The sequence below is a fragment of the Chamaea fasciata genome, unplaced genomic scaffold, assembly GCF_029207755.1.
Source record: "Chamaea fasciata isolate MVZ Bird 193981 ecotype frontalis unplaced genomic scaffold, bChaFas1.0.hap1 SCAF_4, whole genome shotgun sequence".
Classification (NCBI taxonomy): domain Eukaryota; kingdom Metazoa; phylum Chordata; class Aves; order Passeriformes; family Sylviidae; genus Chamaea; species Chamaea fasciata.
The window spans coordinates 30,659,480-30,677,274 of record NW_027094089.1 but is presented as its reverse complement, the minus strand read 5'-3'; the positions used below and the strand labels follow the sequence as shown (position 1 = coordinate 30,677,274).

Below are 17,795 nucleotides of genomic sequence, written 5' to 3'. Positions count from 1 at the left end.
TAGGAATAGTCTGTATTGTGACTGTACTGTGAAGGTTTCCATTGCAGATACCTTGTCTAATGCTTTTGGAAAGACAGTAGACACATGGATAAAATCTTATTAAAATGCCACTACGATTTTTTATTATGTAGAAAAGAAAGACTAACACATTCAGCAACATGAAAAGATAATTCCTTCACTAAGGAAGGGGTAATGTGTTTGGAGTGGTGGTGGGGCTGTGTATCCAAACAAGTGCTCCAAACGAGTACGGACAACAAGCAGTTTGGACATTAAGCAATTTGGACACTGAAAGCTACAGTTTAAACACTGATCAACAACCAGTGGAGGCCCTATAGCCAGATCCTGACTGCACTAATAGCCTTCATGGCCCTGAGGCGTTTTAGCCAGAGCTTCTCTCCCTTCTTAAACAAGCAAGACTTACTGCACCTAGCAACCAAAAAAAGCTCATAGGATTCCAAGTTTCTGGGTGCCAAAGGATCTCAATAGTAATTCTGACCTTCCTTTTTTCTTACCAAAAACCGAGAATGCAAGTTAGTGCTGATATTCAAGGACTTCAACTTAATCAGATTAAGATAATGGCCAGAACTACAGAGACACTGACCTAGACCTCTTATGAATTAACAGTGAGGTTTCAAAATTTGTTACAAAGAATGAAGATAAATTCTTCATAAAGAATTGGTGTGGTTATCTAGCTACAGCCAGTCCAGAATTTAATCAGGACAAATAGGCAGATGAGATTTTGAGGCTGAGTTGGAAGAGAGCATGAAAACACTAAAACAAGGCTTATCCTGAAAGAGGCATTCTATTTAGATAATTTAAAACTGAGAACAAGCATTTGGCACGAAAAGAAATAAAGTCCAAGCAACTGAGTTAAACACAGTATTATTACAGGCCAGATATACAGCAAGAACAAAACAGCAGATAAGCATATTAAGGTAAACAAGTAAAGTTTATCTCACTGCTAAGTTGAAAAAAAGCAAGAAAAATAGTTATAGCAGATATTGTAATAAATCTCTATTTTCATTCTGACTGCTATCATCCCACTATAATATTGTCCATCATTATTCACTGCTTTCCTTTTGTATTTTAGCTACCTTCTGAGGACTAACGACTGTTTTTTCACTTATGTGGTCCAGGATGCAGGACTGTGTAGTCTGACCACCAGCTGAAGCAGAGAGGTACTGTAGAAAGTCTAGCAGTCTAGTAAAACAACTTTCAGCAGTAGAAATGAAATCAGCAATTTATTTAGGAAATTTTTAAACTAACCTTATTTAAGTCAGAGAAGGAAATGTTAGATCAAAGATTATCTGTGCAGTCCTGGTTCTGTGAATGTGAACATTTCACTGTAGTGCACAATTAAATTACAATAATGGACTACTTTCTCCACAATAACCACACTTAATTTTGCTCACGGATGGATATACGTAAGAAAAAGGAGCAATACATGCACTGGAAATGCATAAGATGATGTTCAGAATTCAAGTATTTTACCATATAATCATACTCATAAATAAAGGACTTGAAAAAGAATAAAGTACCTATTGCTTCCATGACTTTAAAACAGCAGACATAGGTTTATACTATTAAACTTTTTTTCATAGAAATGTAAAAATTCCATGCAGTAACTGAAGGCACCTTAAAAATCAAGAAAGCTAAAAACCTCTGTATTTGCAAAATACTGCAACAGCAGAATCCTAAAAGCTGATGCAACTGCTACTATTACTGTTCAAAATGCAAATGTAAGAAGAAGACTAAAAACTTTAAAGCTTTTCACAAATATGCAGAAAAAGTAAATAGGCTGAAAAGAAAATTAAGGACAATTTGGTAAAATACCTGACTAACTCTACTGATTTCCTCCTCTTCTTCTTCAGCTTCTTCCCCAAAGGAAAGCAGGTTAAAGTTTCTTTAAGAGAAAAAAATAAATTTCTAGCAAAATTTTAAATACTGTCTTAGTAACATTAGTAACATTCCATTAACTTTAAATATATTACATTCATGTTATACATGAATTTTTAAAAATCTTTTGTACTAATAAAGGTATCAATTTCAAACAACTACTGCATTTTGCTTTGCAATAAATCACAAATATTTAGAAAACATGTTGTATTCTGCTCCTGAGATAAAACAAGGATAGCCAAGCATCAGTTAAGACACAATTTAAGAAATCCTGTCTTGACTAACTTTCTCAGATTCTTGAATGCTGACAATTCCGTTGCATTTTTTTTCTCTACAAAGAGGCATTCAAGACACAAGATTTTCCAGATATGATGGCTCAGAAATCAAATGTGTACACATTCACAGAATGCCATTAAAAGAAATTATGATCTCTAGTTTCTTTATCAAGACCTAATTGTTCACACTGTTGGAACCGGTGAGTTGCAACATGTTCTATTTTTATGCAGCAGAACTCACAGTATGTCCACTTTAGTGTTTCTATTACTTTTCACTGCGTGTTTGTGACTGTGAATTTCCATTCACAGAAACTAAAATTTCCCATGTCAAAATGCTTGCCTCTTGCTAAGTAAGTACGTCAGTGGGGGAGAAATGGTATCTGATAAAGTAAGTCCAAAAAAACCCAAACATACCACTGGGTTTTAATTGCAGTGTCATCTCAGTCAGATGAGTGCACATTGCGGCATACAAGAAAGATAAACTACCTTTGATTATTCTCAACAAACTATACAAATTATGCACTAAACAGTTACAACTCAGCAAATGCACAGTAACATTTCAGCCAGAGGCATTAGATTTGCATGATCCTCCATGGAAACAAGGAAGTGCTTCCAAGGCAGAAATGGAAATAAAAACCTGCCAATCTACAAATTAAAGGTGTAAGAAAATTAAACACCATTTATGTTACATATATTTACTTTGTGCCTTTTACTTTGGACTTTTTATTAGTTTCTTCTTCTGGTTTGTCCTTCTTCAGTTTTCTGTTTGGTCTTGGGACAATGTCATCAAAAGGATTAAACAAAACCTGTTAAGAAAACCATATTTTAGACACATCTTCAGTAAATATTTTGGAATTAAGTGATTCAGTATTTTAAAACAATACACAAAAAGACAAGCCGAATTTGCTTGAACATTACACAAAAAAGAATTTTTAAATGTCACATTCCAAAACAGAACACTCACCTCACTACTTCTTATTTTGTGTGGACTGAGAGGTCTCTCTTCCTTGTCAACTTCTACTTCAGCCAGGCGCAACATGTTATATATCGTATCCCCTGTAACCTGGCAAATGTACAAAGAAAAGTTTGAAGGTTCTTGACTGTAATTTGTTTATTTATTCTGCAAAATACAAGGCAATTATTACGTATAAAGTTTTGAAAGTACAAGTGATAAAGCAAATATTGTAAGCATGCAAGACTTCTAAAATACAGCAAGTACTATGTACAAAATTTTTGGTTTTTAAATTCAGTGGCAAAAGTTAAAGGAATAAATAAACCAGGTAGAATAAATAAAAACAGGTAGTTTTGAGAATGAATCAGAGGAAGATGTTAAAGTCTTACTGTGAGCTATGGAACAGGTAAACAAAAAAAAACAGAAATAAGAAAAACGTTTGCTTTATTTTCTTTTACATAAATCACGAGAGTGGTAAATTCATCTCATGTTTTTCATCTTCCTGATCCTTCTTGGGTAATTAGAATCCAATTAATTCTAAACAGAATTTTCTAACATGTCATTAGTATTAGATGGACTGACTAATAACAGAGCCATAATAATACTAGTAAGATTATTTAATGACAGCACAACACGAAAATACAATTTAGAAGAATAACAACAGCAAAACAGATAATAACAGGAACAATGCACAGAAACATTGCCACCAGATATAAGAAACAAAGTGAATGGAGAGAGCCTGGAAAGCATTGAAATAAATTTCAAATCCACAGAGCAGCGAACAATACTAAACTGGCCTTCAGAGAAACTTCTAGCAGCTACTGTCAGACTTAAGCTGGGAATCCAATTCATGTAACAGACCTTTCCAAAGATTGTGTGCTTGTTGTTAAGTTCATCTGCACGACCCAATGTGAAGAAAAACTGACTCCCGTTATCATGAGGCCCAGCATTTGCCATAGCAACAAGTCCTCTTCGATTAAAGCGCAGTCGTGAGTGGAACTCATCCTGGGAAAAGCAGGACAGAAAAGAGAACAACTTCAGTATAAAAATTCAGTAAAAAACTATTTTATCACTCCTTTAGCTGCAGCGTGACAGGAGATAGGAGTGATATTATTTACATCAACATGCACATGCAGAAAAAAAAGGCTGCTAATTTTCTTTTGAATTCAGACATTAATAATCCAAGTATTTGGATTAATAACCCAAGAAAATAATATAACCTTGGATAATAATCCAAGAAACTCCATGCCAGAATTATACTTACAAGCTCCTACTCAGAGCAGCAAAAATTATTTTTAGTCAGTATTTCTGATCCCTAGTGCCTATAACGATGCAAACAACCGTCACAAGAAACCATAAACACACAACGAACAAACATGAAACAAAAAATTAGAAACTGAAATATCAATAACAGAAAGACACATTGCTAATTAAAAAGATTCTAAGTTCTGTCTTGTTAATTTTATCTTTTTCCAGTCATTGCCTAAAAATCAAATATTATTTTTATTTGCATGTTATCCCCCCAATATTAAGAAAATAAAAAACATTTTAAAAAGTAATGGCATTTCAGACACTTCTTGCAAAAATACTATTCTTGACAATCACTGTATTTATGTGAAAAATTCATTTAAATCCTAATTCACGTAAAGTTACTGAAAGCACATTAACAGGTTGTAATAGTATAGTAATGCAAAAATCCATAGCAAGAGCATTTTCTGGATTTACGAAGACAAAATAGGACTCCTTTCAAAGCAAGGGGAAAGTGATGAACACCACTGTAATACCATGATGCTAAACACTGTAATGCTGAGATACCACTACTTTGAAGAAGCAATTCTACTACAATATTGGTAATTTTTGTTTTGTTCTCTGCTCAGGTATCAACCCCTCCCACAAACTTCAGGTTTGTGCTAGATGTAGAAGTCCAGCAGCAAGAAGATGGAAGGCCCAGAAACAGGCTTTGCCGCTTCAGTCACAAATTCAAGGTGCCTGCCCCACCTGAAATAAAAGAGCCAGGCAGAACAGAACACAGCTGCTGAGCCTGTGCGTAGCTTCACTCAGGATCTGAGCCCCCAGGTTTGTCATTATAATGTAGCTAGATCTAAGAGCTCTCAGTTTAAAAGGCCATATTCAAACGTACTGAAGCAGCACATGAAGAGGCAGCTACTGCCCATGCATGCACTTCACATAAGACTTGATTTTTCAGAACTTGGTAGGAAGACCAATGGATAGAGAATAACAAATTACGTGTAAGATATAGATACACACCTTGAAAGGAGCTCCATACACTGATTCTCCTCCTGACCCAGTACCAGTGGGGTCACCCCCTTGCACAATAAAGCCAGGCACTACTCTGTGAAATATTGTGTTATTGTAATACTCTAAAAAAGAAAAAAAAAAAAAAAAAGGGAAAAAATAAGATATTAAATACATGCAAGTGGCCTCAAACCCTAACTTTTATATGGATCATGCAGTGATGTCCAGACACAGGACTTCCAGGAAGCAAATACCGTAACTAGATTCTACTGTTGGCCTCTATTTGGTTCCCTTCTGTTCTCCACAGTCTTATGAAATCACACCCTGTGGTGTCACATGTTTCTTTTACAAAAAATCCTGCCCATCACTGACAAGATGACCTTGATGAGCTACAGTCTTTTCAGCTTCTAAGTTTTATTACTGGAATGACAGTACCACAATACAGCAATTTAAAAGGAGAACTAGAAATACTGTGCTTTATCCTGGATGAGATCTCAGATACAACATTAGCAATATCCATATACAGATCTGATTTACACTTTCAGCATAGAACACCTTTCATCACCTATACTGTACCTAAACTGGTAATTTTTACACAATGAAATATGTGGTACGTTTTGCTCCCTAAGCTATCTTCTTTTATCTATCTGATAGAGGTTACAAGACCATAAGAAAACAAAAGGAATGAAAACATAACTTTACCTGAACCAAACCTCTGGTTGATATAATAATAATAAATCTGCAGCATGCTGGAAGACTAAGTAGGGTATGCAAATGTTGCAGCATAACTAGACAGTCATATATGGTTATATGCTGGGATATTAATGATAAATACTTAAATGTATTATACAAAGCATAAGATGCTATGCAGCAGTTAAAAAAAATCAGAAAGTAAATAAAGCCCATTGAGTTTACGTGAACCTTTATCATGGGCTAAGAAATTCCTTCACCATTGCAAAAAGTCTCAACATTAGGCAAAAGAACACAAAACAGACTGGATTTGTGCTAGAGGCACAAAGCCTAGACTGCTATTTTTGTCACCAGTTGAAGGCTAAAAGAACTTTCAACAATTCTATAAATGTTTAAATGGGAGAATAGCACTAGTTAGAAAACATATAAAGGCATCATGTCTTTCATAGATTTTTGTTAGTTTTCTCAGTAGGGAGCTTTTCATTCTGGTACCCACTACTTCAGTGGAAAGTTTTAGAGAGCTTCCACCAACAAAAAAATACAGCAACTGAAACATTAGGAGCACTCAGGAAAAAAAAATAAATGGGATCTGATAAAATAAGTAAAAAAAATCTGATAAAATAAGTTCATTGTGATGCAGAAATGAGAATTTTGGAGAATGTCCAATATAGCATCATTGTCATTTCATACACACACTGAAGTTGTTATACTTTGTAGACATTTGCTGAAAGTAAACCTTCTCAAGACTCTGAAAGACAATGTTTCAGTACTATGTCATCTGCTTAATTTGAGAAAACCATCCAAAATTTTTACTATTTTTTCTCCACCAGCTTCCTTGGTAACCTTGAAAAACATTGTCTGAGTGTCAACTAATAATTTCTAAACAGAAATAAACTTATGACATACTAAGTTATGACCTCTATTTTACAGAAAGAGCACAAAGATCCCATAAGAATTAATTTCAACAACTCCCATCCCATTCAGTTATTACCTTCCATACATAGCTGGATGAAATTTCTGCATGCTTTTGGTGCTTCTTTCGACCACAATTCTATATCTATTTCTCCTGCTGTAGTTCTCAGCAAAACCTATAAACATACAGATAAACGTAGCCTCAGTTTTATTGTAACTTAGCCACTGATCAAAGAATTAACTGCCCCCCCCCCAAAAAAATTGGAATTTGTTATATTTGTAAGAGTGGTATACATTTAAATGTGTTGGGTAGCTACTGTTAGTTCTAACTAACATTTCCAGAACTTGATATACAGCTCTGAATCAACATGTATAATAAAGATGAATAATAAAAATGTATAATATAGCTAACATAACATACCATACCATAACATAACGTGGCTGATACTTTATAGAAACTTAGACACGCTTTATCATTTCCATAACGAAACAACGTGGGGGGGGGGGGGGGGAAGCCAAAAATATCCAGAGGCATCGCTCTTAGAAGGAACATCATTACATACAGTGAGAGATCATAACAAGATTAAGGACGTAGAATATAATCAGGAATAGAGGAAATTAAATTAAACGCTCCGAGGACTGCTCGGTGTTACGTCTTCGGACATCACGCCTCGTGCTTTGACTCTGGCAGCGACAAAGAAGTAACTTTAACCAAACCAGTCCACCACAGTAACAACGAGGTCCCGATCCACCCCCAAGCATCATCATCACCACCACCACCATCATCATCATCACGAACACCACCACCCCCCAAGTTCGTGTTCCTCTCACCAGTCCCCCCATAACCCTCCAACACACAACGTCTCCAGGATTTCACCCTGGCAGTCTCACCTTCCCGTTGGTGGGCGGCTCCTGGATGTAGATGTTGCTCATGTTGGGGAAAGGATAGCGGGCCCGCCAAACTCTCCCCAGCAGCCGCCGCCGGACTCCGCGTCACCTCCGATACTTCCTACCACCCCCAGCCACCCGCCATCTTGGGCGCCTCTACGCAGCCCAGGGAAGGGGGGATGAAGTTGCACAAGCCGGGAGAAATGACGAAGGAACGAGTCCTCGGCCGCAGTCTCTCCGAGATTCGCTGGGAAAGAACATGTCTTGGAAACGATTCGCAGGCTTCTCCACACATCTGTGGTCCCCCACCACGTGTCCCACACTAGGAGTGCTGAGGCCCCCTGCCTTTCTTGGGAGTGGTACGGTTCGGGAGTGCGCCGAGCAAAGCCTTCCGGCGGGGAGAGGGTTCCGGTGCGGAGAGAGCGGCGGGATGGCGCTGCCGGGTGAGGGGCTCCGGCCCGGGACCGCGGCGGGCGGCGGCAGCGCCGGCGGGCTCCGGCCCGGCAGCCTGGGCACGGAACGAGCGGCGGGGCTAGCGCGGACAGTTGCGCGGGCAGGGCGCGGGGCCGTGCGCGGCGCTGGGAAGCGTGCGGGAGGGGGTGGTCCGCGCTGCCGGGGGCCGCGGCAGGGAGATGGGGATGGGGCCGGGGCCGGGGCCACGCTGGGCAGGGTCAGGGCTGGGGCGCTGCGGGCGCATCCTCTCGGGGCTGCGGGGCCTCTTCCCGAGCTTCTGGGCGACCCAGCGCCGCGTTCCCGTTGCCTCCTTCTCTGAGGTCGGAGCTCAGGAGCGGCGCTTGTCAGGCCTCCTGCACTCTCGTCCTGGGCTAACGCTCGTGCCCCAGTCCCGGAGGATTTCTCCTGTGAGACAGGGCGGGCAGAAGCACCTGCGCGGTTTGCAGGGCGTTCAGGTCTGCGCTGGCCGAGCACTATCGCTGTTGGTTCGTAGTGTCTGCCTGTCCTGAGAAACGGGGAGGGTTGGGTTCGAGGGCAGCTGCACAGGCCGGAGCCCTGGTGAGCTGCTGCTCTGCTGAACAGAAGGCCTTCATAAGCTTGTTCCCATTCCAGAATGAGTTTTTTGAGGGAGACGTGTTTGCATTCCAAGGTTTCCAAAGCTTTTCTTTTCAGTCTTATGCTCCACTGAATGAATGAAGTCCTCAGTTCTGTGCCACTTGTTAATTGTCTTGAGAATTAAAATGAAGGAGTGAGAAAGGAAACTTCTTGCAATTCGGTTTTGTCATCTAAAATTTCATCTAGTCTAACCCCTTGCCTCTAGCATTATTATTAAAAGCCAAAAACAATAATAAAATTTCAGTCCTAGGAATTTGGTGGGATTTTTCGATGACAGTATTTACATTCTTGTCATCTGCTGGGTGTCTCTTGGGAAGATTCTGACTTACACAGGAGATTTCTGTGGTGTCTACATGACTGTGCTGACCTCCCTTAGGTGGAATACCAAATCTTTCTTTACCTATGGCTCAGCTATGCTGTGGGGCTGAGGTTGACTCTGTGTTTCAGAGTGTTGAGACAAAGTGAGTGGCATGGGTGATCTTGTTTTCTAATCCCAAAGAGCAATGTACAAGCAAATAAATGCTCGTTTGAGTGTTTCTCTGATGTGACACTGCAAGATACAGGGATGCTTTTCATTTTTATTTTGTGACTCTTTCCCTACCTCCTTACCTCTCATGGGTGTTCTGAAAAGATAGTCACAAAACAGGTCCCTGAACACTGCTGACATTGAAGGGGATATATAATACTAAGGCTTTGGGATCTGCAGAAAATCACCTGTATAATGGAATGTATGGATCCTTGTTCCTTGGCTTTCCAATACTCCTTGAGTACTGGGTGTATGCCTGAGTATTGTACACCTGAGCTGTCCAAGTTTCCAAGGTAGTTTTTTTCAACTTGTCGTTTGAAGGTTTCTGTTATTTTGGGTAGAATTTGCTAAAGACGGTGGTTGTTTCAATAAATCATAGTTTAAATTAATGGGGCCAATGTACTCCATTTCTGATAGTATGTGACTACTTAAGTTGCTGGGTTTTTTCTGCCCTATTCAGTTGGGAGATAGAATGGCATCCTTTGATTTTGGGAATTCAGTAGTCACTTTCATTACCAAAGGCTTAAATGATTAAAATTAAGATTGATCAGTTGGGGGGGTGAGGCAAATCTATGTCCTGCTGTGTCTGTTTAACTTAACTGTTGTTTCACATGGGAGAAACACACACTTTCAATATCTAAAATTTGCATTATTCAGAGCCTTCTTCCTGCTTAGAACCCAAACTTTTCTGTTACTGTCTTCACTTTCTTACACATTTGCTTTCTTGCGTTCTTTCTATTTGGTGTTATGTTGTCTGGATTCATAATAATTTAACCATTTTTTTTACTTCTTTATTTCCTTCTCTCTTTTCAGGAGTGATTTTTTGTTTGGTTTGGTCTTTTTGATTTTGGTCTTGTAAACTCAGTTCTTGTAATTAAAATATAAATCACTTCAGAGTTTCCAGTGAATACCTGTCAACATCCTTGAACTGCTAGAGTTTATATAGTGTGTTACACATCACTGGAATGTTAGATGTCTCTTAATGTGTTCATACTGTAACTAAACAAGTGGAAAGGTCACAATAAATTAAATGAGGATTTGGCAGTAAATTATTTAAGATTAAATGATCTTTAGCAGTTTAAACTAGTCAAATGTGTTCTGATAGATTACCGCACAGAAAAGTTGCCTTAGAAATGCGGTTTTTTAAAGAGATTTTAGTGTACTTAATACTCATGAGGGGTGATCACTTCTCTCTGTGTATTGACATTATCAAGCCACATTTGAAAGAAATTTGGAGATTCTCTTTGACAGCACCTGATGGGTGCAATTTTGTCTTTCAGGTGGAAATAAGGATAATATTAGAGCTGGATGCAAGAAGTGTGGCTACCGTAAGTCTGTAATAAGCAATATGAAGTTACGGTGTTTTCTTCAGCTTATGATGTTGGTTGGAACTGCCTTTTGAGGAGGGGGGGGGGAAAGGAAAGAAATATTCTCCCTTCTTGCCTAGACATTTGTTAGTTTAAATTACCATATTATTTTTTTTTTATTTAGTTCATGTTCATTCTGTGGTTTCTCACACTTATCAATGTCTCTAAGTTTCTCAGCAAAAAAAAAAATTATGCTACTACATTCATACATACTACATTTCAATGCAATTACTTGAGAAACTTTGAATTGAAAGCACCTTCTTTGATATATACTGAGATGAGCACTTGTGCTTCTTCTGAATCTTACTTCAAAGAAGCAGGCATTTCAGTCCAATCTAATTCACCAGAAAAAATAGTTTAAAATCTGTATCATTTTTTATGCTAAGAAAATATGATTTTGTGGATTGTGTATTTCCAGAAACACTTACCTTTATGGCTTACAAGTTCTGCAGTTGGCATTTAGGTCATGCTTTGGATTATACACTGATTGTAAATGTCTGTGGCTACTTTCCTGATTAATGGAGACAGGTTTTAGTGAAGATTTTAAATTTTTAATCACTGACTCCTATTTTTAGAACATTGGAGGAGTGGACACTGTTTTGTACTGAGTTGCCTTGAACTTTTAGCACAGTGGGTTAAGCTGTTTGGGTTTTCATGAGCTTTAGGTTGGGTAACAGGATAAAAGCTTGCTTCATTCTTTCACTTCAGGCTTTGCAACAAATTTTGTCAATGAATTGCTTTGTGTATCTGTTCTTTCAAAGAGCAGTGGATATAAATATAGATTTAGTGCTTTGTTTCTACATGCAGCAAGTATCAGAAGCTTTCTGGAAAAGAAGGAAACTTGTAGTCAAATCACCTGATTCGTGTTTAAATGTTCCTATAATCTCTGTCTTCAGGGTGTAGTAGTTTAGCATCATCCTTACTAACAATATTAGCTTGTTTCAATTACTGCTTGAATTACTGTGTCTTCCAAACCATATCTTCATTTTTTAAAAAATTCACTTTATTATTTCAATGAGTGTATTCAAGACAAGGTTTCTGGCTAGTCATGATTATCAAGATGTAACCTAGAAAACTAAAAATACTGGTCAGGCAGTAGTTTAGTCAGTATTAAGTGCTGGTTGTTAAAGATTATGTCTCATAAGCAAATAGGATTCTACAATTTCACTAGAGGGAGTTAAGCAATGCAACACTTACTGTAGTTTTTAAAATATTTTACGCTATGTTTTTAGGTAATTTCTTAAAGAAAGTATCTAAGACCATTAGAAAACAGAAACTAAAGTTGAAACAAATCTTCAAATTAGCAAAATAGGAGAGGCCATAAAGCACTATTTAATGGAAGAGCATTGCATAACCTATCAAAGTTCTTCGAGACTTTTTCAAAGGAAGCTTTCTCCTGCCCCTTTCACAGATCACAGCCTACCTTTTTTCCTTTCCTTTCTCAGAACTGAATAATACAAAAATCAATGTTGTTTAGTTTTTGATGTTTTTTGGTAAATTGCCATTTTTCTTTCTGTACATTTATTTTGTTCAGCTGGTCATCTGACATTTGAATGTCGAAACTTCCTCCGAGTAGATCCACAAAGGGATATTGTTTTAGATGTTAGCAGCACTAGCAGTGAAGACAGCGAGGAAGAGGAGCTACAGAGATTACAAGCCATGCGTGAAAAAAAGAGTAAGGTGTTTTTTGTGAGTTTTGGATAATAGTCTTCTGGCATGCAGGGACTCTCATTTTATCCTTTTTGATAACTGCTTTTAGTTCTTTTAGCCTTTGATTTAAAAATAGGTCTTTTATTTTATGTGTTCAGACTTCAGAGATTTGATAGCACCTACACTCTTTCAGTTTTATGATTAATTCCTTCTATAGGAAGTTATTAATGTTCTTGTTTGGAACATCTCGAAAGGAGCTCCTAAATACAAGAGATTAAGTGATCTTTTACTAAAAAGCTGCTTAGAAGAAAATGTCATGGATGTTCTGAGTTAATCTTTTGATTACGACATGTACTTTAAACATCTTCTAACTAATGAGAAATATGACATCTGAATTTCTCTCTGGTTTCTAAGTAGGATTTTGACTGAAACAGCTAGTAAATTGGAATTCAGTCATTCACATTTGGAGAAGTATTGTTCTGTATTTGGAAGGTCTGAGTATCAGCTCATTGTCAGAGTGAGAATAGATGAATTGTTTATCAGATACTTGAGTTCATTTGAATTTGGACTCCAAAGAGCTTGTTCATGTAAGTAAGAAGGGGAGTTTGTTCCACCACAGTGTGTTTTAAATGAATGAACATTCTTCTCCTCTGCCCTTCTGTGTTTCATTATGTTTTATTCTGTTGCTCTCATATGCTCTGACGTTTAGTTCCTACAGAAGATGCTATTTAGAAAGGAAAAGGGATAGATAGAACCCTTTAGTTAGCTGTACACTTCAAAATAAATGGATGGGCTGTTTATCAAGAGTGCTGAGTTGGTACTGCAATGGTACGTTCTTGGAACAAGTCTCTTCGGAAAAAATACTTAACCACTTATTGTATGTTTTTCAATGTAGAGGTTGGGGTTTTTCAGTCCTAAGCTGATTGAAGATGGATATCTGCAGGAAAAACAGCTGTTTACTCGGTCTTCTAATATTCCAGTTTATTATATATCTTTTTCACAAATTGTGGCTACTGCGTATATTGTAAGGAGATGTGTATCTGTCACTTATCCAGGAAGAATTTTGCCATTTTCTCATCTTCTCAAGATTTTGCACAATTTTCTTTAAAAAATACTGTTTGTTCACACATTCTAATTCATGTTTTTTGATTGCTTCAAAGTTAATTTGCTCTTTTATGTTGTACTAAATTCTTTCAAGTTCCACTCCATAACACACAGACCAATAATTCATATTTGTGGTAGCAAAGGAATAACTACACCAGCATTCAGATTTTATGGAAAGGGTCATAGGAATAAGATGAAATACTCAAAATTGGCTCTCTTTTTTAAGGATAAATTGTAAAGCCAGTGTTTTCCTGGTAGCTGAATGTGTATTTATGTGGTGGATTTGCATTTTGGAGAGTTCAAAAGTACTTTTTGAACTGGTATGGGAAAATCTAATGTCAGAAATTTCATCTGTGTCATAAAAACATTGTTTTTCAGTGAAATGTGAAGTTGCTATACCACCCTGTAGAGCATTAGGGCAGGAGGCATACAGACCAGATGAGGGGTGACTCTTCTGCCAGTCTCTGTAGGCAGCACACTGACAATTAACTCAAATGTGTCTCACTTACAGCATTGCTGTTTGTGAAGCATGAAATAGGGATGTGTGAAAGTAACTCAGGGAAGCTTAACAGAATATTATTTTTTTTTATTTGTTCTAGTTTTCAGACTTGGACAATTATATGTTAAATATTAAAACTGCTAAAATACAGAAGAACCAAAAGATATGAAAACCTGATGTAAACGTATTGGAAAGGGTCTTTTTGCTACATTTTACAGGCCTTCTTTCATTCTTAGTGCTTAGATCAGTGTCAATACAATGTAAGTTGTGTATAAAAGTCCTGCTGCTACTGCAATATATTTCTGAAATTGCTATACTAACCAGAATTTGGGGGAAGGAAGAGCAAGCCTTTTAACAAGAATTTTGTAACTTGACATTACTATTAAAGCTGCTTTTTAATGCTGATCTTAATTCAGACAAATGTTTTGTAAACTTTAACTTTCTACCCACAGATTTGAATGAAGAGGAAGAAAAAAAGAAACAAAAAAGAAAAAGCAAAGAGAAAACAAAATTAAAAAGACCGAGGAAAAGGTAACCTTCACACGCCTTTCCATTTCAAAACACAGCTTTAGAAATATTTTTGATATACTTGTGTTTTCTCAGGAAATACTGCTTTTATTGATGCAACTTTATTTGCAAGTACATCTTCTGTTCAAAAAGTTTTCTGTTTTCATGTGAGAACTGATTAATGGCAAGGTAATGGTAAAATAGTGGTAGGGTAAAGGTTCTTAGAGTAGTGGTGGAGTCACAGGATTTCTGCCATGGAGTTAGGATCATCGAAGTCTTGAAAGCTGTAGCAAGCTGCAGGTCTGCTGATCAGAGAAAGCGGAATTCCCCGACTGTCCACATCCAGGCAAGCTGTGCTGGGAAAAGAGCAACTCAGGAGGATTGTGGAGGTGGTCCCCAGCCTAGCCAGGATGGAGAAGGCTCTCTGAAGTTCAGACACTGTAGGGTTCTTTGTGTGCACGTATGGATGTGTGCACGCACCTGCAGGCACACACATCTGCTCTGAGTAACTTGCAGGTTTCAAAAGGGAAACCTCTGTAATACTGAACAGGTGTTGAACTTTATTGTACCTGTTAATGTAGAAGCCTAAGAACAGTGTTACTCCAGTTTCAGAGGAAAATGTCATAATGCCCCAATGTATTGTGAATCAGAATTCTGGCCTGTGGACAGACTTGGTTTTTTGGGGTTTTTTTTGCTTTTTTCTTAAAGTGAGACTATAGGTGAGACTGATGTTTCATCATTAGGACAATTGATAAGACAGTATGCCAGGAACTGCACTGGAAAGTATAAACTGTAAAATGTATTTGGAGACCACAAGATGTCCCTCAGAAGTAAAGAAACAGGAGTTAATACCTGTTGTATTTGCATTTTTCCTTATTTACATTGCCTAACTTCCAGTTTTGAAGACAGCCCTTACACTTGTGAAGAAGTAGAACAGAAAAGAGTCAGTCTGGTTGTTTGTTTTCTTTATATTCAAGTAATAGTTAATCAAGTAAACATTAGCACAAAAACTGTCCTCTTTAGTATTCATGAATATTTAATGACTTTTATTGCTCTCATAGTTCTTTTATGTATATAATCACTCATCACTGCTGGTTAGATACCAATAGTATGAGCTGCAAGAACATAAAAAATTTTTGTAAACTGTTTCACTTAGATTTTTCCATCGGGTACATATATCTGAAGGCATTAATTAGCATTGTTATTGATTATGTGGTATTTTAAAAGCAGAAGCTCTACCTTGATGTCATACTTTATTTTTTGATGGCTCGTACTCTTGGTCTTTCTTTTCTCAAAGACTGAAAACCCACATAACTTGCATACTCCATTATTTTTTAATCTGTATTATAAACATACCACTTTTCTGGCATGAAAGTCTTATTAGAAAAGTCATCATTTAAATTAAACATGCAGACTCAGATACCATAAGCTTTCCAGTGGATGCTGCTGTACAAATTCTACACCAAATTGAACTTGTGACATTTTAAAAATACTTAAATTATTATTGTGTCATTTTCCTTTTTTAATTACATATTTGTCTGCATTTTTTTACTAGATCTTCCTCATCAAGTTCAGCGGAAGAGGATGAGCCAAAGTCAAAAAAACAAAAATCACATAAAAAAGAAAAGGGGAAAAAGCATAAATCTAAGAAAGGAAAGCATCATAAAAAGGAGAAAAAAAAGAGACGGAAGGAAAAAAGTTCATCTTCTAACAGTTCAGACAGTTCAAGTAGTGACTGACATCCTGGTCTATTTTTCTATTTGCTTCTGCAGAGAAGACAATTTTCCTTCAGAGCAAGTTTATTTATCCTTCGCAATGCTGGTTTAAAATGGGATTTTTTTTTTTTTTTTGAGAGAGATCTATTTGCGTGCTTCAAATTACTAGATGGACCATTTATGGAAAAAAAATCTGCTTTTCTGTTTCATGTTTATTACTACTAAACCATGCAACTAGTTCTTCACTCTTTTAGTTCAGTTGTGTTTGTGTTTGTAATCCTTTACAGTAGGATGTGGTAAATTTCAGTTTGCAAGCCTTTGTGCAGAAAGGTATGGACTTAAATATGTTTAATGTCAGAATGGTAACATCAAATTTGGAAATTCAAGTGAGATTTTCTATTACCCTTTAAATAAATGTACGTTTTACACATTTTCTGCTTACATAGGTTAATCAGTAAGTGCAAATATGAATCAGTGTTCAGGTCCTGAGAGGGGAAGAATAAGCAATGAGAAGCTAAAAAAGATTGATCCTTCAAAATTATCTTCTAAAATTGATCTAGTCATAGACTGTGAAACATAATTACACATTCCTTTGGCAGGATCACTATAAGCAAGCTGAAAATAAACAGAAACAAACAAAAGCTATCAGTTTTTAAAGTCCTTTTTTCATAGGTTTTGTTCTTTTGTGGTTATGGCCATGTCATCTTTGACATAGATGTAAAGGTTTGTATATGAAAACAAGACTGCTAGTATTAAACTTTAGCTATTTCTTCATTCCTATCAATTGTTATTAGTTTCAGTTTGCATTTATCACACTTTTGAAGGCTAACCCTAGCATAACTGCTGCTGTCCTACGGGCCCCAAATAGTGATTGTATCCCTGCTACCCTACAGGCTCCAAAGCTCTTGCAATACAAAGGTGATGCCAGTACAAACGAGTCCCATTCCCTGTCAGCTTATCTCAGCTACAGAGTGAAATGCCTATTTCCAGAGAGAAGACAAGAATAAAGCATGTGACTAGTATGTGGGATGGGCATGCCAAGTGCATGGAGTAATGGATAGTCAACAACCTCCATATGCCTTACAATGAACTCTGAAATGCAAATCAGGTTCTCTCAATAGGCACCAGGAAACAAAAGCAGGTACTTGGGTGTTTCCTTCAGCCATCTTTCTCAGGTAGTGGAGGAAAAATGTGCACATTGGCAATCTGAGCTGGGAAACAAACAGTGCTGTAAAAGGCACCAAAGCCTGGAATCACTGAACTGCAACTAAAGGAAGGTCTTGTTTCATAAATAGCCAGAGGAAATGCACATTCACAGCATAAAAATTACAGTTTCAGCAACCTCTGCACCTTGTGAGACACTGAGGAAAACCCTTCAGTCTCTTTCACAGTTTAGAGCATATACATTTTTTTCAGTGTGTTCAGTAGTTCTAGAGTAATTGAAAGCTACTTTCAACAAGTAGTAATTACTGTAATTTGAATACATATCA

General features: G+C 37.3%; 2 protein-coding genes across 2 annotated transcripts in view; one reads left to right on the top strand and one right to left on the bottom strand.

Annotated features, from left to right (window-relative positions):
* The window catches only part of CWC27 (CWC27 spliceosome associated cyclophilin), a 98,917-nt gene extending 90,900 nt beyond the window's left edge, over window positions 1-8,017 (bottom strand). Inside the window, exons 1-7 of the mRNA XM_066181205.1 lie at window positions 7,873-8,017; window positions 7,061-7,157; window positions 5,392-5,504; window positions 3,985-4,128; window positions 3,136-3,234; window positions 2,871-2,977; window positions 1,834-1,903 (exon numbers count right to left, since the gene is read on the bottom strand). Of these exons, the coding sequence (XP_066037302.1) occupies window positions 1,834-1,903; window positions 2,871-2,977; window positions 3,136-3,234; window positions 3,985-4,128; window positions 5,392-5,504; window positions 7,061-7,157; window positions 7,873-7,914 (672 nt within the window). The 5' untranslated portion in view covers window positions 7,915-8,017. The remainder of the gene's footprint in view (window positions 1-1,833; window positions 1,904-2,870; window positions 2,978-3,135; window positions 3,235-3,984; window positions 4,129-5,391; window positions 5,505-7,060; window positions 7,158-7,872) is intronic.
* Window positions 8,018-8,237: 220 nt separating this feature from the next.
* SREK1IP1 (SREK1 interacting protein 1) lies at window positions 8,238-16,950 on the top strand. Its single transcript, XM_066181207.1, has 5 exons — window positions 8,238-8,312; window positions 10,744-10,791; window positions 12,365-12,505; window positions 14,536-14,614; window positions 16,146-16,950. The coding sequence occupies exons 1-5, from the start codon at window positions 8,300-8,302 to the stop codon at window positions 16,327-16,329; spliced, it is 465 nt and encodes a 154-aa protein (XP_066037304.1). The 5' UTR covers window positions 8,238-8,299; the 3' UTR covers window positions 16,330-16,950.
* Window positions 16,951-17,795: the final 845 nt, after the last annotated feature.